The sequence below is a fragment of the Austrofundulus limnaeus genome, unplaced genomic scaffold, assembly GCF_001266775.1.
Source record: "Austrofundulus limnaeus strain Quisiro unplaced genomic scaffold, Austrofundulus_limnaeus-1.0 Scaffold391, whole genome shotgun sequence".
NCBI lineage: Eukaryota > Metazoa > Chordata > Actinopteri > Cyprinodontiformes > Rivulidae > Austrofundulus > Austrofundulus limnaeus.
Genome location: NW_013952793.1, coordinates 122,648 through 145,459, shown reverse-complemented (window position 1 = coordinate 145,459; position 22,812 = coordinate 122,648). Strand labels below are relative to the sequence as shown.

General features: G+C 38.6%; 1 protein-coding gene across 4 annotated transcripts in view; it reads left to right on the top strand.

Annotated features, from left to right (window-relative positions):
• The window catches only part of kcnh2b (potassium voltage-gated channel, subfamily H (eag-related), member 2b), a gene marked incomplete at its 3' end in the record, with an annotated part of 194,411 nt that overhangs the window by 164,849 nt on the left and 6,750 nt on the right, over nucleotides 1-22,812 (top strand). For 3 of the 4 annotated variants that reach the window (XM_014023805.1, XM_014023806.1, XM_014023808.1), the window contains 6 exon segments: nucleotides 11,790-11,966; nucleotides 12,732-12,835; nucleotides 12,927-13,065; nucleotides 14,569-14,723; nucleotides 15,128-15,222; nucleotides 15,393-15,533. In XM_014023805.1, coding sequence (XP_013879259.1) covers nucleotides 11,790-11,966; nucleotides 12,732-12,835; nucleotides 12,927-13,065; nucleotides 14,569-14,723; nucleotides 15,128-15,222; nucleotides 15,393-15,533 — 811 coding nt within the window. 4 annotated transcript variants of the gene reach the window in all.

Below are 22,812 nucleotides of genomic sequence, written 5' to 3'. Positions count from 1 at the left end.
TGTCAGGGGTCACGGTCATTCATGCTACATGTAGTGTGTGCAATTTTATTTATAAACCTAGCTTGGTTTTGGTCTTGGAATTTGTAATCCTAATGTGTCTTAAAGCCTGTGATAACACAGCAAAAACAGGAGTGTTAAAATTTCAGTGTTAAACTTTTGGGTGTTGACTTAACACCCCTTAGTTTTATTTTAACACTTTCTGAGTACACTCACACCCAGTGTTGGTGTTAATTCACAGTGTTGGTTTCCACAGCGTTATCTCAACACTGGACAGTGTTAAATAAGCTCCGCCCACAGTTAAGTCTTATGTAACACTTAACAGTGTTGTTATATGACACCATGCAGTGTTAAAAGAAGTATTGTGAAAAGCCCCGCCCTCTTCCACCTCATGTCAGAGAGACCAGTATTTATCCAGCATTCATTGCTGAGAAATCTTGCAGAAATGATGTTTTTGTGTGTTTATGACGGTTAAAGACGTTCATGAGAGTAAAAATGAGTTGTTCTGATTAGTTTTCTTGTTCAGTTTGATCAAGTTGTTCAACTTTGGGTTTATGTTTTTGGCCAAAAATCGACACCATGAGTGAGAGCTACTTCCTGGTGTGTGAAGGGTGACTCCGTTATCCTTTTACAAACTACTGAGAGTTGACATTAACTCTGAGTGTTGAATTTACACTCTCAATTTGATGGTGTGTTAAAACCTTGTGGAGTCTGTTAATTTTACAAACACCACAATTTCCTTMGTTAATAAAATTAATAATACACGGGTGTTACTTTCAACACTTTAACACTGTTGAAATGTTAATATGACACCCTGTATTGTTGAATATTTAACACTGGACGGTGTTACTTTTAACACCATATTTTAACACAAACACTATTTTTATGTTAATGTGACACCAAGAATTGTTGAGTATTAAACACTAGTTGGTGTTAAATTAACAAAGAAATGAGTGTTAAAATTTAACACTTTCACAAATGTTATTTTAGCACCAGCAAGTGTGGACACATATAGACACTTTGTCGGTGTTAAAGTTAACACTGTGGGTGTTAAATTAACACTGGCATTTTTGCTGTGCAGGTGTTGTTGATTGATGAACATTGTTTTCATGGCAAATAAACAACAGCATAGATATTACTCTCTTTTTGTCTATTTTAAGTACACTAACTTAACTATTTTGTAACAACAAAGGCAAAAAAATATTGATAGTTGTAATTTTTTAGTGTAATTAATTCAGAAAATCTTTTCAGGACCCCACCTTGATGTTTCGGGACCCCACTGTGGGTCCCGACCCCAACTTTGGGAACCACTGGTCTAGATCATTTTAGTTTTTGACACATACACAAAATATCCCTGCTGAGATTTCAGAAACCTTCTGAAAGAAACAACTAGCAGTTCAAAGGACAAAGTAAATGCAGGGATGGAGGCATTTATTAAAAAGGCTAATTCATTCAAACTACACTTTCAGTGGTGATAACTTTGTAAAAATGTGATTTTTATATTACCATTTCAAACCTGTTTACTGTATCCAAAACAAAATAAATAACTTGAAACTTGTAGAAACCCTACCTCTTCAGACACACTGAGCTTCAAGAAGCAAAACGAAGCCAGGAAGAACCACTTAATGCAAACAAATGGGCTTCCTGAATAAAAATAGGCACATGAAGAAATAGAGCAGAAACATTTTAGAACAAAGATGAAGGGGAGGAGAGAAGCACACTAGTGAAAATGACATTAGCTTTTCAGATGATGTATTCACACGCTGTGTTGTGATTTTTCTGCCACGGAGGGGAGCTGCCGGCTTCCAGATAGAAACGATCCCAGCAGAGCTTGTTGCATCCAGAATTGCTTCCTTTGGACACACAGGCATTTATCAAGGCTGCAGGTGATTTGTTGCCCTGTGAAAACAAAGTTCTAGCACAGCACACATTTTTTTATTTTTTTATTTTTGTTGTCAGCGTGTGTGAGAATGCAACACCATTTTACCTTTTTACTATTCCTGTCAGTTGTTCCCCATGAATTGCCACCATAGAGATTGTTTTATGGTCTCTATAATGGCCAGCCTTTGAACCTAAGATAAGGCAATCAAAAATGATTTTACATTCACTCACACTCAAACGCTTTTTATTTTTATTTTATTTTACATCTGCTGGCTGACACATTTGATGACCTGCTTAGCATAAGAGGTTTACTTCTCAGCCCTCAACCTAATTTCTCCTTTTTTTGTTTCATCCCCAGCCTTTTTGCTTACTCGAGTGCTTGAACATGCCATCCCACGATCTCTATCCTCTTCTGTTTTCTTTAATCCCACTCCACTCTCATCTCTTTCCCTCTGCCCCTGTCTTTTACCTCGTTTCTGCACCAAATACCAATTTAAATTTAGATGGGAGTTTCTCTTTATTGTATCTAGGCAACTATTTCCTGTATGTAAAATGAGAGCAATGCTCAAGTCCTCCTCAAATTTTCTTCCCTTTGCCTGGTATCCCCTTTTCCTTTTTTATTACGCAGTTTAGCCTCTTTATTTTTCTTTCCCTTACCGTGGCTCTTTTTTATCGATCTGTTTGTTATCTTTTCAATTGTATGACTTCACAGGTGTGTGTGTAGTGTGTGTGTGTGTGTGTGTGTGTGTGTGTGCGTGTGTGTGTGTGTGTGTGTGTGTGTGTATGTGTGTGTGTGTGTGTGTGTGTGTGTGTTCATGGAGCTTTGGCACGCTCTAGCCCAGAAAACCAAGAGCATTATTTACTGCCAGAGTTACATGTTGAAAGAGAGTGCAGGTGGAGAAAGCTCTACAGCTAACTGACTCAGAGATAACAGATATCTCAAAAACAAGCAAATGTTGAAATTTTTTACACATTTAGCCAGTAACTCTGATGGACAGTGATTAAGTCATTAATTTCACTGGCTCAAAGAGTAATTAGTCCACAAAAGTGAAAAACACTCATGTATACATTAGCTTGTTTCTCCACCATCAGCACAGCTGCAGCACAATGGCAATCTTGACCTTGAACTAAGGTATTCATTGGGCAGGGAGAGGGCAGAGGCAGTGCGTGCACAAGTGTGATTGACACTGGTAAGACAGTCCCCCTGTCTCTGATTGGCTGTTTTTGACTGGGACCAGTTGGTTTTCTTCAAATGGCTATAGGACCACTGGGAGGAGCCAGAGGAGCTTTAATTTTTCACAGATTATCTGTCTCAAATTCTACTGTCAGGACATAGTGAAATTTTAACAAATATGTAAAAAATGATAATAATTATACATTTTGTAGGGGTCACCTCGAGTGAAGAAACAAGATTTGCTGCCTCTAAGCAGGCCTTGGACAGGCCTGACGAGAGGACAGGAACTCTGTCACAAACTGAACTCTAGGCCATGACAGGTCATTCTAACCTTGGAAGAGAACCCCTCAGTTCTCTTAATCAGATAATGGACAGAACAATCTCTTCTGTTTGTGATTCATTTGTCATTTAACTAAGAATGTTTATGCATTTGTTAAATCATGATAATGAATGAATAATGAATGAATAATGAGTAATGAATAATGAATGAATGATAGTGAAAAGCTAGGTAAACCAGTCTACCATACTTTGGTTGATTGCAAGAAATGTTTTGACAGAGACAGCCATGGCTCAGCATTAGTAGTGGCTGTGTCAACTGTAAAAGCATCCTAAGAGTATGGTAATAGCCCCTTGCAAATTTAGCAAGTGTTTTCCAAACTACAGTTGATACATCATGCCTGTCTACTCTTGCCAGAATTGAATGACATATTCCCTCATAATCTTTGCACTGATAGAAACTGATTCCGCTGTGAAATGATGGCCTGAATTTGTATAGCACATTGTCAAGTCCAAGTAGTCCAAAGTGCTTTACACCCATTAATACACTCATTCACACACTGATGGTGGTAGGCTATAGCCACAGCTGCCCTGGGGCAGATTGTCAGTCAGAGGCAAGGCTGCCATAAATTGGTTCCACAAGGCCCTCTGACCGACAGACTGGCAGACAAGACGGGTGAAGTGACTCAACTGCTAAGACAGACACAGTCGGGGGTTTGAACTGGCAATTCACGTTACGGATGAACCTTTGTAAAAGTTAGAGGAATAGAAATCAATTTGTTTGTATTTTTCTTTCTGCTGATGACACATCTCATAAATCACGTGTTAAATTCAATTCAAGCAAAGAATCTAGACTTTGTGAGTTGTTGTCATGACATAGATTAGCCTTGAGAAAACCAATATGGTTTCTGTTAAACATGAGAATAGACATGTAGTCTGCATATACCTCTTCTGCCTCTTTTAGTTTGTGTTCTGCTCTTTTTTTAGCTGTTCTTGTGTTTCTTTTAGCTTAAGGTGCACTGCTTTCAGAGTTTACTGTGTTCTTGCAGTTTTAGCTTCTTCAGCAAAATCTGACTTATTCATTCAGCAACCATTCTGCATTTTCACAGAAAATTAGAGTTAAGAGTTATACCTGCTGATTCATTTGAATGTGCTCTGTTTCTTAGTGAGGGTGATATAACAGAAGATGTTAACACTTTAAGTGTATTTTTATATAACATCATTCTGAGCAATAGTACTGATTTAACAGTTACAGTACTGAGATCTGGTGAAACTGCAGTAGATTATTTTTTTTTAGCTCCAGGATTATTTTGAACCCAGTGTTCTGGGAGTGGATTATGTAATATTTTACTCTGTTTACAGAGCATACATTTTTTTTTCCCATCACAAAACACCGATGCATCTGTATAAAGTGTTAGCATGCTGTTAGTTTTTTTGCTTGTTTTGCCCCTTTTAACCAAGCTCCCATGTCTTTCTTATTGGATTATCTTTAACAGAGAATGTCATCTCTTTTGTGCAGATTTTTTTTCCTCTGAGCAAAGCATTTCCAAGAACACACATCTCTCTCTCTCTCTCTCCCTCTCTCTTTCTCTCTGTCTCTCTTTCCACTGCCACTCTCCCTTTCACAGTTGTAGTAGTAATACCATCAGCAGCTGAGCAGCATCCTGGCTCCTTTGAAGCGTGATGGAAGCCGACTCTCGCGTTGCCATCTTTAGTCTCTCTTTTATTCACTTATCTTCTGTTGCGTGCTGATAGGTTAAGTCATTCGGAGGCATTAACAGCCATCTGCCAAGGCGCTGTAGCAGGGGTGAGCAGGCGAAGAATCTCATTGAGATGAAAGAAAAGAAAGTGACGCTTGTATCGGTTTAAAAGACGACCGGCTGAGGACAAGCTGAACAGTACAAAGGGATGCCAAGGAAGAAGAAATGTCTGAGAGACTCCTGAACGTGACTTTTTGCACACCTGATGGTCCTGACGTAGGAAGCAGAGGAATCAAATGATCATTTTTTTCTTGCATGACAAGCCAAATATGAAATGTCATATTCCATAACCATGCCTTCTGTGTTGACTTTGCACCACAACCTTCTTATTTTTGCAACGCGGCATAGCGTGTTTCCAAGGAAGTTCTTGCGCCTGGTGGTCCCAACAGCCCAAAGTGCTGACCCTGAACTTTTTGCGGTGAGGTGCCACTGTGGATCATGGTCCTGCCATCAAAACTCAACCTCCTTAATGTCTTCCTTCACCAGTCAACCTTCAGCAAAGCTACTGCGAACCAACACTGCTGCCATCCATTTTGCTGCCCGTCTCCTCTAATGCCATTCCAGTCCAGCCCCCCACTTTCCTCCCATGGTGAGTGGGAGGGGAAAGGACACCCTCAACATTTGCCAGCTGAAAGAGCAGAGGTGAGAGAAATAGGAACAAAAGTGAACGATGAAAGAATAAAAAAACGTACTTGTTATAGTCTGCTGCTAAAAGGTGGAATGTTTGTTTTACGTAGGTAATATTCTTATCTATATCTGTGTGTGTTTGTGTGTCTGTTACCAAAATAGCTCATATTTCAATATAACTGATACAACTATCTAAAAATAGCTTTAACTCAGCCTAAATTACAGATGTTGAGCTAAAATTTGGTGTATAGTAGCTACATATTCTGAGCTCTGACAGGCTAAACTGTTGCCACTTTTGAAGTCACCCCAATTCAACTAATCTACAATAACCAACAGAAAAATGGCTTTAACTCTCAATTTTACAGATCTCTGTTATGATTCTTGTGTTTTTGGTTATTTTTGGTAATATTTTTCATATTGTTTTTCATTGTTTGGTATTGTCTTATTTTCTCATTTCCTGTTTTCAGTTTCTCATGCCATGTTTACCTCAGTCAGCTTCTTAGTATTTTCCCAGCCTGCCACACTCACCTGTCCTCAATTGTAATCACCCAGCTGTTTCCTACTTCCACTCAGCCCTGTTTGTATTTAAGGATCTTCTCTTCATCACTTCAGCGTCTGACCATTGCTTACCTGTGTTTGTTTTTACCTCATGCTCGTGCTCGTGCTCGTGCTCGTGCTCGTGCTCGTGCTCATTGTTTTGTTATTTTGCCACTACGTTGGCTTTTTTCTTTATTAAAGTCTTTTTAATTAATTTAATTTTGCATTTTGGGTTCTCCTCTCCACCAAGCCGTGACAATCTCAAGCTAATATTTGGTGTGGTAATACCCGAGTCATTTTCAACACAAACTACAAACAATAACAAATCAGCGGGATCTTAAAGGATCACATGAGATAGGGTGTAACTTCAGTACATTGTGTCTTCAGCGGTCATTGTGAGAGTGGTGGGTACACCCCTTCTCCAGCCAAGTACCTGCAGGGTGACCCCCCTGAACCTAGTCAAGATTCCACTGTCAAGCAGTCCCCTCCTCCCTACCATGTTCCTGTCCCAAGGTATGCCGGGTTCATTTCCACCTGCTTCTGTTCCAGTCTCTGAGGAAATCTAAAAGAACAGCTCCAGCTCAAGCCTATAGGGATATCTGCTTTGTATATTTAACCTGTATCCAAGATACCCTCTAGATTTGTTTATTCTGTTAAAAGTACCTCTGGTTTGTCCTAAACTGCTTTGCTATGCCTGTCTTTTTACCCTTCCCTCTGCATAACAGGGTAAATTCATGAGCTAACAAGCAAATTGGTTCTTTCCATTTTTCTAGATTATAACAGAGACTCAGTAGTTTTAGCAAATGTCAAAATGTGTCAAAATAACACTAATTGACTTGAAGTAATGCAGTGGTTTGAAAGAAATGTTTGACAGTTGGAGTTCTTTTTGCTTATGCGTTGATATCAGTCATTTTGTGCTGTTGCTGGATTGTTCTTTGGTCTGCTTTGTCTTTAGGCTAAACTGAGTCACTCTCTGTCATGTCAGCTAAATCAACTAAACATCAATGACCGAATAAAAATAGAAGTCACTGCCCTAAATCTGTTTCTAATAAAAAAAGGCTGCTTTAATCAAAAAAATCAGAATGAATATCAGCTGAAGGGGTGGTGAGAAGTGTTTAAATGGGGAAAAAAAAGAATATTATCTTAATTTATGGCAGGTTTAGCCTCTGTACTCTGAAGGCCACAACATGCATGCACTCAGTCTCTGTTAGTTGATGCTATTCATTAGAAAACCTTTGTGTGAGCTCTATAATACAATTTAAAATGTGGGCTTTTTTGGAAAAGGTGAGCTGCACCCGTTATAAAATATTGTGCCTGTGTGCCTAGGTGTTGTCCTTTTTAAAGGCAGTTTGTGCTGTCATGATCAATTGTCACATTAATGCTGTCACATTTTAAAATACAATTTGAAAGCAAACACATATAGTTTTATACACAGAAGGCGTTAATTATGTGCTTTAAACAATTCTTCATACTCTTTCATACACTTTTTCGTGACTTTGTCATGTTTTGTTGTGTTACAACTCCAAAGCTCAAAAATTTTGCAGGGTTTGTGATAGACCAACCCAAACTAGCACATGATTGTGAAGTAGAAGAAAAATGAGACATGGCTTACAAATAAAGATCTGAAAAGTGTGGTGTGCATTTGTAATCCACCCACCTGACTCAATACCTTGTGGAACTGCCTACTGCTGCAAGTCTGTTCAGTTTTTCTCTACCAATTTTGCACATCTGGAGAATACAATTTCTGCCCATCCGTCTTTGCAAAAATAACTTAAGATCAGTCACACTGAATGGAGAACATCTGATCAGAATTTTTTAAGTCATGCCAAAAACTGAGAAGTGCTTCATGAGATGTTTAAAGCTCAACTGGATTTTAATTTCAAGTAATGAAGGTTGAATTAAAATGGAGACCCTACTTTTCCTTTGTTGTTGTTGTTGTTGTTGTTATTGTTGTTGTTGTTGTTTTGCGAACTGAAAACTAGATATATTTTTTCCTTTCATTTCACAATTAGGCACTACTTGGAAATTTGGAAAAGTTTATTCTGTATGGTTACTTTTTCAAGGCGCTGATTGTGCAGGACATGCAGTGGCATACAGATGTAATGCAAACAGTAATTGACTTATTACGTTAAGGCCCCATTTCCCTTTCTTTCTTACTTTCCCTCTTCTACAAAAACAGTTTTCAAACTATGCCTCCTTTAACACTTTAAAGTACTCGTTGGTTTGAAATGTACCTTCTGTCAGTGTTTAAAGTTAAGCAAAACTTTGGGAAACTTAAAAATGGGATGCAGACAGAAAACCAAAGTACTTGCCATTTTCTTTTATTTTTGAGGAACAAATTAAGCAAAACATTCAACTATGTTCCTGAAATTAAAGTACTAGAAGGTTTCCTAGCAGATATTTCATCCAAAAAGGTAATTATTTGACCAAATGATTGTTGTTACATTTATCTAGACCTTAAGTCTTTGTCTTGTCAGTCTCTGTTTATTTAATGTGTCTGTTATTGAACAGGAACATGTCACATCACTCACATCCACTCACCGTGACAGTTGTAGAAAAATCCTCACTTTATGATGTCACTGAGTTTCAAAAGGCTGATATACAGGCTGTGTGTACAACACAACTGGGAACTGTGGTATACAACCCAATTTTCTTCCACTTTTTCTTTTATTTTTCATTCTCCGGTAATACAGCCTACACAGCCCTCTGCTGATGAGTATGAATTCCTAACAGAACAAATATGTCTGATTTGCTGTAAAACAATGTGAATAAGCAGCTTTTAAGCTGAGAATACAGAGTGTTGATAAGGAGATATCTTTTCCATTTTGCCCTATCCAATACGAAGGTGATGATGCTTACAGGGAATGTGTCAAAAACATAAAATTGCCTGAATATAAATTTCCCCATCTCAGCTTGGCTGCCATTAAAAAGCTAGAGGGTTAATATGCACCCTGCCTCTGTCACCCAGTTATGAAAGAGCTGCATTTCTGGCTGACTGGGGACAGAAAGAGGGCAGCAGAAGAGAAAGATGGAGGCGTAACAGAAAGAGACAGTGATTGCTGCTGAGATGATCATATTCCCTACTCGACGTATTGCTTCACTGTTGCCCAAAATTGAGCCCTAATGCTATTTTTGGTATTTATTTCTTATTGGGCTTGCTTTGTTTGAGTGGAGCAACCTTGGTCAGCAATGCTGACCTGAGCAGCTATAAGTTGCAGTGAACAGATTTCTTGCATTAATGTAAAAATTGGGCAAACAGATGTTGTTTTGAAATTATATCCAACTGAAGGAATGCATTAGGGGGTTGGATGATTATCCTTCACTGATAATTGGAGTCCATCAGGCAATATTTTTACTTTTTTTTTCCTGAGGACATTTTTTCCTGTATTAATTTAGCTAAGTGAGACAGATTCACACCAAACCTACACTGAAAAAAATGATGTTTGTGTGTAGCAACATTTATTTAATTATTCTTTTAAATTTTACAAAAAATATCAAAATTTCTAAACTACTAGAATTTGCTAAATAAACAATATACATTATATTATACTGTATATCAATATTACTGTACAAAAAAGTAAATGCTAATATTATTTTACCAGTAATATTTAAGTGCTTCTTCTGGACAGCACATAAACATGAATATATTTAGTAACTTCTACTCTTCTGGGCTAAAACTGAGGGCGCATGCGCACAAAGGCTGCTGCTCCTCATTCCCTTGCTTCACTTTTCAAGGAGAGGACAAGACATGGTGGAAATAAAACATAAGTTGTCTGGTTTCTTTTGCTTGAATACATTTGTTGGTGTGCAATAGTTTGATGACATAATGTAGGTGATATTTAGTTGTCAGGGAACAGGGAATGCATATTGTAGCATTCTGCTGTGTTTGGCTGTTTGTCATGTGACTGCAGTGGAGGATTGTGGGTAGGATTCATGTTTGTTGTTGTTAAATCATTTTAGGGAATTGGTTAACATTGTTCTTTCAGCAATTAGTCTGTTGTGTTACTCTAACTTGTGTGTTCCTTATTTGTTAACTTGTGTTAAACCGTTCAGCAGAAGTAACCGTAAGTGAGAGTGGTAGGCCTAGTCATTAATAAGACCTGTGAGTTTCATTTTGTTTGTGTTGTTCATGAAGAAGAATCCAATAAAGGTTCTTCAAAATTTCCACCTTGTGGTGAAGTAGTGAACTACAACAAGAGCTACACCTCTCTCTCTGTAGCTGTGAGGTGTCATGCTACAATATTGTGCTTGATGCATGTGCACTTTTATAAAGAACTTCTAAGATTTACTAGAAAAAATCCTCAACAATTTGCAGTAACACTTAAGTAAATTGAAATGCTACAAATTCATGTAATAATTTCTCATCATTATTTAGTAAACGTTATTAAGAATATAGTTAAAGATTTGTGAATAAATCAGGTAAATTTTACTTGATTTGCTCAATTAAATCTTGTAACATATACTTGATCAAATTAAGAAAATTTACCTGATTTATTCACAAATCTTTAACTATATTCTTAATAACTTTTACTAGATAATGATGAGTAAATATTACATGAATTTGTAGCATTTAAATTTACTTAACAAATGTTAGTGCAAATCGTCTACAGGATTTTCTCTAGTAAATCTTACAAGTTATTTTTTACAGTGTACAGTTTGCCCACTCCTGTTTGGGGTGGTCATCTCTGAAGTGTGTCTGAGGGTGGCAAGTTTTGTTGGCCTGAAAATTAGTCTGTTTTCACTACATTGGGAAGCAGCAAAACAGTAACTTTTAATCAGAGAATATTCACCACTTTGAATTGAGAAGAAGTATCCAGATACCTTGGATTCAAATTATAGTTTCAATTTTGTTTTAGAGGAAATTTTCTTGCTAGAAAATTTTTGAAATGATGCTACAATGTATTCAGCCCATCCTCAAGGTGAGGCCTATAAGAAAGTGCAAAGAAATAACAAATGTTTTTATTTTTGTTTTGTTTGTTTGTAATTTTGTTTTATATATACAATATATTTTAGTTTGTTGGTTATCAAATCCCATCTGAATACCATAAGTGTAACAAATATTAAGTAGCAAAATGTAGGGCTGCCCGTTACATACATGGTACTTACTTGGTAGATACATAACTGGAACCATACTTGGTATGTAACTACCTGGTGCATGCAGGTAAATATACACCTTGTATGAGTAAGTATGTACCTGGTACATAACAGGTACATACCCAGGGAGAGAGCCAGAGGGTGGCCCTGGCCACCATAGAAAAACAACAACCCTCCAGTGTCCACCTCAACCAGTATAAATTTGGCAAAGTGGTTTTTATACAAAGAATGTTCATTTCAGCTGAACTGGTAAAATAGGTAAATCTCATGATGTGATTCTACAGGAGTGCCTGTGTTAGTGAATTTGAGAATGACCAAGAAACATGATTAGATCCTCAGCAAATTGTCATATAGAAAAAAAAAAAAGGTATTTTTCTCGACCACCCATTACTGGGTACATACCCAATAAACGGATGCTTCCTTTCCCTCCTTTCTTTACCCAGGTGCTGTCTCTAGGTGCAGATGTGTTGCCAGAGTACAAGCTTCAAGCTCCTCGCATTCACAAGTGGACGGTTTTGCATTACAGCCCCTTCAAAGCAGTGTGGGACTGGCTCATTCTGCTGCTGGTCATTTACACCGCCATCCTAACGCCCTACTCAGCTGCTTTCCTCCTCAATGAGGTAGGCTCGCATCTAAAAGAAGATGAAACTGTCATTTGGCTGTATACGTATTACTCCCAAAGCCCAGTGAAAGACCCAATGTCTTTACTCTAAAATAGATTATTTTGATAAGGTCCTGCATCTTGTTAAAAATTTCATAATGGAGGAAACTACATTACAGCAGCATTCATATTACATAAAACCTGGACCAGAGCAGCCACTCAATCTGCCATGCTTTGAGTGATAGCCAGCTGTTGTCAGTTGCAAGTTTTAGTCACTTACTTTTTTCTAGCCTGCCTGGTTCAAATGATTCAGGTATCTTCTAAGCATGACATCAAATTCTATTGATATTTGTTAATGACCCCTATTTACAGAAAATGTACTTAAGCAAGGGGACATCCAAAACAAGCTGGATACAAACACCAGAGAAGAAGAAATGTGCACCATTTCCTCGTAAAATGCTTTGAGTGAAGTAAAGAAAGAAGTGAGGGTCATATAATGTGGAAGAACCGAGTTTTCTTTACTTGAATCTTTGGTTATTAAGCTCTATATACAAAGTGCACTTCATTAGAAACTGTTTCTGTGTCAGAGTGACTTCCACAGAAATGGTACTTACTGAATATCCTCTGTGATTTTTTTTAATCTTTGTCATCTTAGATATGAAAATTACCTTGAAACCCTCATTATTAATTTATTCTGATGGTGCTTTATGTTGTTAGTACCTTTTAATTTGAACTTTCTTTCACTCAACATCCCTTATATCCTTCTCTTCATCTTTCCTCTCAGGAAGAGGTAGCCAAGCAGAACTGTGGTTACTCCTGCTCTCCTCTCAACGTGGTGGACCTCATAGTGGACATTATGTTCATTATTGACATCCTCATCAATTTCAGGTTTGAACTGTTTAAGTGTTTTTGTTTGTTTTAAGTAAGAACTAAATACGAGGATATACAATCACAGCATATTTTTTAAACTCTCTCTCAGAACAACATATGTAAACTCGAATGATGAAGTGGTGAGCCACCCAGTGCGTATTGCTGTGCACTATTTCAAAGGTTGGTTCCTCATCGACATGGTGGCTGCTATTCCCTTTGACCTGCTGATTTATCGCAACGGAGAAGAGGTACAGACATGATGCATGATGGATAAATAGTGGGCTGACTGTACAACCCAGATCAATTTAAATAAAGCTGTGGCAAATAAGAGCCAAATGTTTTTTCAGATCAAGCAGAAGCACTAAGGTGCAATCATACTTTTTAAAGAAAGTACCCACACAAGTCGAGTGCTGGCAAACTTTAATGAACTGTACAGCAGACTGATTGCCAAGAACATGAATCCAACAAGAGAGCTACTATGAGAAACAGCAAAAGGGATTCTAAATCAACAAAGTTTCAGCATTCAGGGTTGCAAATGACAGTTGTAAGTAACAGTAAGACAAATGAAGATGTACAAGTGGTAAAGTAGAAAACCAACACAAATATGCCTTGATCATAAAAAATGTATACTTAAAAATGTGCTGATGCAGATTCATAAAATGGCTAAAATAAACTGGAAACTGAAATGTAAATCATTGTGAAGAGCAAGAAGAAAAAAGTCTTTCAACAGGTAAAAAGAAATAAAAAAGAAATAAGATAAAATAAAAAAGAACCAATCACTTGCTGTGAATGATTGGATGAAAGCGATTTTAAAAGACAATTAACCAATCAGCATTAGACAAAAACAGCTGGAAACCATTGGTCCATATCAATGGACTTTATATTCAAAACAAACACAAAAATCTGTTAATGAGGCTTAGATGTTGTTAAGTTGTTAAGTGATAATTGGATGTGGGTTTTTGAGTGTTGGATGCCAGTCGATGCTTGAATTTCTCACAGTAAGTGTTGGATGTTAGTTGATGGTTGGATGTTGGTCGTGTTGTGGTTGGATGTCAAACCAGGACAGTAGCAGTAGTTATTTCTACAATAAACACATTACTAGATGTCAACAGCTGTAGTCTGGTATTTATGAAATTTTTTTTAATTTCCTGCTGATTGAAAATTAATCCCACTGAGGATGACAGTGTGATCACAGGAAATATCATTAAACAGACAGCGTGTATTTCCGTTGAGTGGATAATTAAACAATTAAAGGAAGGAGATTTTTCCACAGAGAAGTGAAAAATCACAAAGATGAAATGAAATACTGCCTGAGGAAAGCTTTGCCAACATCCACTTATACTGTCTTCCAGAGCTCAGTGAGACAAGAAGGTGTAAATTATCCCCAGAAGGAATTGTAGTTTATTTAGAAAACACACATATTTTCTACACACAAAAAGCACTACATACTTTGCAAGCAAAGTTCCTGAGTTGTATAGAGACACCAAGGGCCCTGGTTACAACTAAGGGTGAGTGAGGAGACCCCCCACAGTGATGAATGGGAGCATCATTCTTTCCCTCTGTGTCAGAAGTGAAGCTCAGTGATACAAGCCCTCCCATAAAACTGTGTAATTAAATGTATATGTTTGTAACAGAATGACAACAGGTGGGAGCACTGTTAAGAAACACGAGCTAAGAAATTTTGTTTTTGGCATTCGTTACTATACAATATATATATTTATATATTTTATTTTATTTTTCTCTAATTTCAGACCACCACTCTAATAGGGCTGCTGAAAACTGCTCGTCTGCTGCGACTGGTCCGCGTAGCCAGAAAGTTAGACCGCTACTCCGAGTACGGCGCAGCCGTCCTTTTCCTTCTCATGTGCACCTTTGCACTCATCGCTCACTGGCTGGCCTGCATCTGGTACAAACTCAGAAAGTAGTCTGATGGCTTAGATAGAATTGTTAAAAATAAAACCGTATGATTTCCTGTGAGTTTCATTTTGAAAGAGTTTTTTTTACTTACAGGAAATTATGCAGGTCATACTGTGCATAATGACTTTTTAAATTATACATGTTTTTGTTATTATATAATTATACTATTATTGTTTGAGTTTATACTTGAGGAAAAAAGGGGGCAGATATAAGCTTTTTTGTTCTATCTGCTGCCTTTCATTTCATTGTATTTGATTTTCTTTTTTTTGTACATTAAATTAATTTTGTTTTGAAGAAATGATTAAAGTTTTTGAATTGAACTGAGTTGAACTGAAAAACAAGAAAACAGATATAGTAACAATGTATTGTGATTGTTTTTTTTTTTAATTCTAGGTACGCAATTGGTAATGTTGAGAGAAACGGTTCTATAGGTTGGCTCCACACGCTGGGGGAGCAGCTGGGAAAACAATTCAATGATACTATTAAAGGTATGGGCTCTGCTGTATGTTTATATACACACATTTTCTGCAGCCTCCTAAATATATTCTCTACTGAAGAGAAGGTGATTCATAACATGTTCTGGTTTAGTTGATTGTAATAGAGAGTGTTAATATGTGTGTAAACGTGTGTAATCGGTGTATGTTGTTTTCCAAACCAGGTTCAGGACCATCAATCAAAGACAAGTATGTGACGGCTCTTTACTTCACATTCAGCAGTCTGACAAGCGTGGGATTTGGAAACGTTTCACCCAACACCAACTCTGAGAAGATCTTCTCCATCTGTGTAATGCTCATTGGGTGTAAGTAGGACCAAGAAATGTACCTGCAAATGTATCTGTGCAGCAAACTGCTAACGAGACAGGAGAAGACATTCAGAATGTGTGTCTCTGTGAGTGTGTGTGTGTGTGTGTGTGGAGGGGGGGGGTCAAAAAGACTGAAATGGGGCAGAAAAGTCAGCTGCTGGGAACAATTTCTTGATAACTCACAACAATTAATCAATGCAAAACAATTCCATTTGTTCTCACCTAGGGGCGGAGCCAGGGGGTGGCCAGGGGTGACCATGGCCACCACAGACCAATCCTTTTTTTTAACTGCCACTTCAGTAGAAAACGAAACCAAATATTAGTTTATTTAGTTTATTTATTTTTTCATCATCAGTGACTTTTTTAAGTGAAGAGAAAATAGAGACAGAGAGTAAAACAGAGAGAAGTAATTAGAAAGATAGAAAGATTGAAATAGAGATTAGAAGTATATCAAATATACACCAACAAAACACAGGACCACACACCCAACATCTGTCTGCTCACCTGAAAAATAAATGGATAAATACATGGAGGGCATATATAAATATATACACATACCCATACATATATAAAGATATACATACATACATGCCTACATTCATAAATATTGTCAGTAAATGTATACACACAGACATACATTATACGTATACACACTCAGTGACCAGTCAGAACCCCCCGGATCAGAACACCTGTTTGTGAGCAGTTGTGAACATGCGTGTATATACAAGATTTCTCCAATGGAATATTTAATAGTGACTGTGGAGGACCGTAGACCCAACCCCCAAGACACGATCAGACATAGGGAAGACCAGAGCCCAAGGGCCCGAGAGGGATCCCGAGCGCAGAGCCCCAAGGGGCACCCGCACGGGAAGATCCACCCACCCACCCCCCCAGATAAGACCATAGGGGAGAACCGGGAGAGTCCCCCCAGCGACCACACGCACAGCCCCCGGGGCCAGCAGCGACAAACTCATGGGCCCCACCGGCACCCGCCACGCCAGAGCAGATCCAGGAAAGGGCACAGAGGTCCGGGCCCCCAGGGCGCACCCCCTCCAGGCCAAAGCCCGACAGGTCCAGAGGTCCCAAGCCCCAGCAGGCAGTCACCAGGCCAGGCCGGCACACACCCCAGCTCCCAGCCCCAGACCCCGGAAACCTCCAGCACGCCGGCGGCCAGCCGCACACCCCACCAGGGGGCCGAGTAGCAGAGGGCCCCCAGATAAACCAGCAGTAGGGGCAGCCCAGACCGCAGCCTGACAAATACCCAAACATACACAATCGCACCATCCCACCCTCATCCTCACCCCCACTCAATCAAAGACATACAAGGACACCACATTCCAGACCAATCTTCAGCCACCCCATTGGCCACCCTGCTGTACACACTCATTCCACAGTGAAACAACCTTTAGGGGTGTAATAATCCTCCTGAACAGTTGGTGGCAGTGTTTAACAGTTTGTAACATCACCAAGCTCAAAGAAGAGACAAAAAAGTGATTGTTTCCTTTATATACAGAACATATGCCTATGTAATCTGACTTATGGTGACAAATATTTTTTTTTGTCATCATAACACAGTGTCATTTTCTGTTATGAAGGCTGCGTGATGCTCTGTCCATTTTGGTTATGAGTAGACTTATCACTAAATCAGAAAAAGTGAAATGCCCCTTTAAATTCACTGTTGGTGATTATCAATATTGCACCTGTTCATTGGGTAAAGGTATTAATATTAGTTCTAAACATGCAGTTGAAGGTCATCATTATTTGGCAATCTGTCTGAAATAATTATTAAACCAAGTGTTAATTTATGTAGGTAAAATTATGTTTTAATAACCTGGTAAAATACACCAGAATGCTGGAAACGGCATCTATTTCGTTCAGAATTTTCTGGGGGCGGACCCCCAGACTCCCCAACAGTCTGTCCCCCCACTTTTAAAATGGTTCTGACGCCCATGTTTATAAGGTCGTCACTGCCTGTATAGGGACATAAGGAAATGACAAAACGAAAAGATCTGCAGAAACTTTCAAGAAAAAAAATGTAATTTTCCTGGCCACCCCTGGGTGAGTAGTGGTCCCAGTCTGACCACCCCTGAAAACAATGTCTGGCTCTGCCACTGTTCTCACCACAAGATGATCTTTGTCTCAAATTCTGGTATGAGAGGCAGCAAGTGACATGAAAGCAGTAGATCTGTATTCTGTGTGAATTCAAAGCTAAAGTAAAACCAAGTTAAATCCAAAATCTAATTCCTGGTCATTTGGGCTTAAACTGGTGTTTAGTGGTTGCTTCATTGTTTGTATTCAGGTTTTTGTTCCGCTAGGAAATGGCCTGAGGCTTGCAAACCATTTTTTTAAGTCCAGTATGTTTTATAATTGTAGGCTCTTGTGAAAAAACAATTGTTCCTTGTTAAACATACTACAAACACACATGTGTAAAAGCATTAACAGTGTGTGATATAGGCAGTGATAGGAGCTGACAGATGCTGAAAGGTCAGAAGGATCTAACAAGACACTGAGGTTCATCAAGAAAATTACAAATAACTGCCAGTCTTCTACTGACGGAACCTTTTTAGATCAAACTTTGTGTTGTGTCACATCTTTACAGGCTTGTCCTCGTCCAAATTTCTTCTTGTGCTTCTAGTAATTTATCGCATTTTACTCTGTTTTTTTTTTCTTGAGGTTTTACACATTTAGCTGTAATTCTGTAAAAGTACTGAGAGAGTAATTTGGGTTTCTCTGCATCAGTTTTTAAGATTTCAAAGCCAGTAAATCATCACACGAGGTTTTTGCTCCAGTTCACACCTAAGGTAAATAGAAATGCGATGTAATGCAATGCAAAGTGTGTGAAAAGGTTCATTTCACAGTTTTAGATGCAATCAGGTAAAGAATCTGTAGCTGATTTATCAACATCCCAGATAACCAGTACTAATTTGAAGGGCAAGTTAAAAAAAATAACCATGCTAAAATGGGTGTGTTGTGTGCGAGTTACAAAAAATTGTGCAAATAAAGACAGGTCTTCCTGTTGAAATGAGGATTTAAAACGTGCCACTGATGGAGGCAAACCAGACACAACAAAAAGCAGTGTTACAAGGAGGTTTTCCAGAGAACAGAGGTCAACGACCTACAGCTCCTGAGCCTCTAACTTTTTCTAGCCTTGAGACAAAATTCATTTATTTGTTTTATTAACTTCTTCATTGCAGTTTTTTTATTTTTCATGTGATAATTTACCATTGAATTAAAAAAGTTTTAATAATTTGTCAACCAAATCATGCATCAGACATACATGTCAGTTTGTATTGTGCTAGATTTCCCCCATTTTACATGTATACAGAACCAAAGAGCAAAATTACAGAAACTTCACATTTATTTAAGTCTCAGAGCTGGCGGGCTGTAAGGAGTATTCGCCCCCCTTTAACCTTTTGACACATTTCAGGCTTCAAACATAAAGATATAAAATTTATTTTATTTTATTTTATTTTGTGAAGACTCAACAACAAGTGGGACACAGTCATGAAGTGGAATGAAATTTATTGGATATTTTAAACTTTTGTAACAAATAAAAACACAGAAAAATTGAGCACCACCTTTTGCTGCGATTACAGCTGCAAGTGGCTCAGGGGTATCAGTTTTGTACATGGAGAGACTGAATTTCTTGCCCATTCTTCCTTGTAAAGCAGTCCTACCTCAGTGAGGTTGGACGGAGAGCGTTTGTGAACAGCAGTTTTCATCTCTTTCCACAGATTATCGATTGGCTTCAGGTCTGGACTTTGACTTGGCCATTCTAACACCTGGTTACGTTTATTTGTGAACCATTCCATTGTAGATTTTGCTTTATGTTTTGGATCATTGTCTTGTTGGAAGATATATCTCCGTCCCAGTCTCAGGTCTTTTACAGACTCCAACAGGTTTTCTTCCAGAATGGTCCTGTTATTTGGCCCCATCCATCTTCCCTGTCCCTGCTGAAGAAAAGCAGACCAAACCATGATGCTGCCACCACCATGTTTGACAGTGGAGATGGTGTGTTCAGGGTGATGAGATGTGTTACTTTTACACCAAACATATCGTTTGGCATTGCGGCCAAAAAGTTTGATTTTGGTTTCATCTGGCCAGAGCACCTTCTTCCACATGTTTGCTGTGTCACCCAGGTGGCTCATGGCAACCTTCAAATGAGACTTTTGATTAATATCTTTGAGAAATGGCTTTCTTCTTGTCACTCTTCCATAAAGGCCAGATTTGTGCAGTGTACAACTGATTGTTGTCCTATGGACAGACTCTCCCACCTCAGCTGTAGATCTCTGCAGTTCATCCAGAGTGATCATGGGCCTCTTGGCTGCATCTCTGATCAGTCTTCCCCTTGTTCAAGATGAAAGTTTAGAGGGTCGGCCAGGTCTTGGTAGATTTGCAGTAGGGTTGGGCAATATTGGCAAAAAATTAATCACGATTAGTTGTGGTATTTAGCCGATAACGATTAATTTGACAATTAATGGCGGCTGTGGCGGAGTGGTTAGGGGAGTCGTCCTGGAACCAAAAGGTCGCTGGTTCGATCCCCCGTCCAGCCATCTCAGTCGTTGTGTCCTTGGGCAAGACACTTCACCCACCTTGCCTACTGATGGTGGTCAGAGGGTCCGGTGGCGCCGGTGCATGACAGCCTCGCTTCTGTCAGTGTGCCCCAGGGCAGCTGTGGCTACAGTGTAGTTTGTATCATCAGAGTGTGAATGGGTGAATGTCTGTTAGTGTAAAGCGCTTTGGGGTCCGGAGGGACTTGAAAAGCGCTCTATGAGTTCAGTACCATTTACCATTTAATCCCCTGGAGTCCCTGGACACACTTATGTCCTAGTCACATGACCAATTTAGTGGGAAAGATTTGCTCTTTGTTAAAAAAAACTGTTCCAAATTGTGTCAAAATTACAGACTTCAGGCTGTACATCAAACTATAAGTTGTGTTGATAAATAAATTGCAGAACTTTTTTTTCGTTTATCATATCTGAAGCAAAGAGGAGCACCAAGCGGACTCTGCTTCGTGGCATTAATCATATTAATCGTCAAGTGCCAAAAAGTAATGGATTAATGTTTTTCTGACAATTAATTGCAAACGATACGATTATGCCCAACCCTAATTTGCAGTGGTCTGATACTTCTTCCGTTTCATTACAATCGCTTGCACAGAGCTCCTTGAGATGTTTAAAGCTTGGGAAATAGTTTTGTATCCAAATCCAGCTTTAAACTTCTCCACAACAGGATCTCAGACCTTCCTGGTGTGTTCCTTGGCCTTCATGATGCTCTCTGTAGTTTAAACAGAAGCCTGAGACTATCACAGTGCGGATGCATTTATGCAGAGACTTGATTACACAGGTGGATTCTATTTATCATCATCAGTCATTTAGGACAACATTGGATCATTCAGAGATCCTCTCTGAACTTCTGGAGTGAGTTTGCTGCACTGAAAGTAAAGGGACCAAATAATGTTGCACACTCCACTTTTCAGTTTTTTTATTTGTTTTTTTCTTCACAATTGTGTCCCACTTGTTGTTGATTCTTCACACAAAAAAATTAAAACTTTATATCTTTATTTATGAAGCCTGAAATGTGGCAAAAAGTTGAAAAGTTCAAGGGGGCTCAATACTTTCGCAAGGCACTGTAAGTTCCCCATCTCCTCTGCCGCTGCAGCCAGTTTTATCTGCACCCCCACGTCAGCTCTATGTGGCCGACAGTCCGCTCCAAACCCAGAGATCTCATTTTCACTCTCTTAAAGAGTTCAGAGAAAAACACAATCACATTGAGTGTGTGCAGTTATTGTAATGCAGGCTGCGTTTGGAGATACATTCACCAAAGGGATAAAAATCCTGTCACTGTTCTGGATGACTAAAAAATAAAACAGGACCACAGCTGAGATGGAGTTTATATTAACTTTTTTAAAGCTGCTAAGCTGCAGTAATATGTATATACTTTTTACATTTATATTAAAATGGGCCTCCATTGCAAAAGAGAAAACGTCCTAAATATAGACACTAAAACATAGGCCACAGTCAGTTTCAGGTTTGATCAATTTCGTTGTGGGTGCAAAATCATATCTTCCTTCCAGTACTTTGTACATTCTGGTTATCATCATATATTCTTCTATTTCATGAAGGCAAGCACACTAAATGGATAGCAGTTGATATTTTGCTCATCTGACAGACACTTTTAGACATTGCTTTTAAATTGTGGTTCAGTAAAACCATTTAAAGTAAAATACACTTTTGAAACTCACCTTGATAAAAATGTGTTAACCTTTACTTAAATGTTTCTTGTAAAACCATTTAAGACAATCACTACAATCAAGCAATTGTTGCAACTCTTTAGGATCTTTTGCATCTTACGCCAGCCTGGTAAAAACCAGACCCTTGTCCTTCACCTTGCTTCATGCGAGGGTCTGGACTCTCGGCTATAGAGAAGTGATTCTTGCTGGAGGCGTGGCCTCTGCTGAAGTGTGTGTGTGTGTGTGTCGCTGTGAAGGAGGCTAAGCTAAGAAGCTAACCGGAAATTGCGAGTGCTGTAAACAACCCTGCTGAGAGGAGAGAAGTACTGAGCCAAACGAGACGGCTGTAAATGAGAGCTGCTGCTTTGTCAGACAAATTTATTTTAATTTGGAAGCCTTATCAACACAGACTGGCTTCATTCACTTCCTCCACTGCCGTATGCTAAAATAACTAGCAGACACTGCACAGAAAATCGACTTTCAAAACTCCGCCTTCTGTTTGCTGATTGGCCCGGTTAAAATAAACTACAAGCAGACACAACGCAGAAAATTGACATTCTGTTCTCTGATTGGCCCGGACGAAAATTCTCCTGAAGAAATCCTTGTCTTTGGGAGAAATCCCAGTTGGAGCAGTGAAGGGAAACTAGAATTGAACAGAACTGCAGAGGAAGGCAAGGGCCAGGCTAATTTTATGCAGATTTAGATCAGGGTTCATACATATTAAACTTTTTGTTCTCTAAAAATTTACTTAGCATATTTACTCCATTTGTGTCTCCTTATTCTAACTTTTCTTTTTAAACTGTAATTTACGTGTTATCTTAATATGAATTATTTTTCATGCATGCTCAGCATTCACATTGCATTTTTGTAGAAAATGCAAACTTTTATTGTATTGATTAACTATTTCACTTAGCAGGTATGTGTCAGTAATCTTCTTTGCATTAAAGACACTTGCTATAACATAATGTGTTATATTATTATTTCCAAAAAACAAAGCTAAACATTTTTTCTGTTTGATTATATTTAATGATATTGGCAAAACAT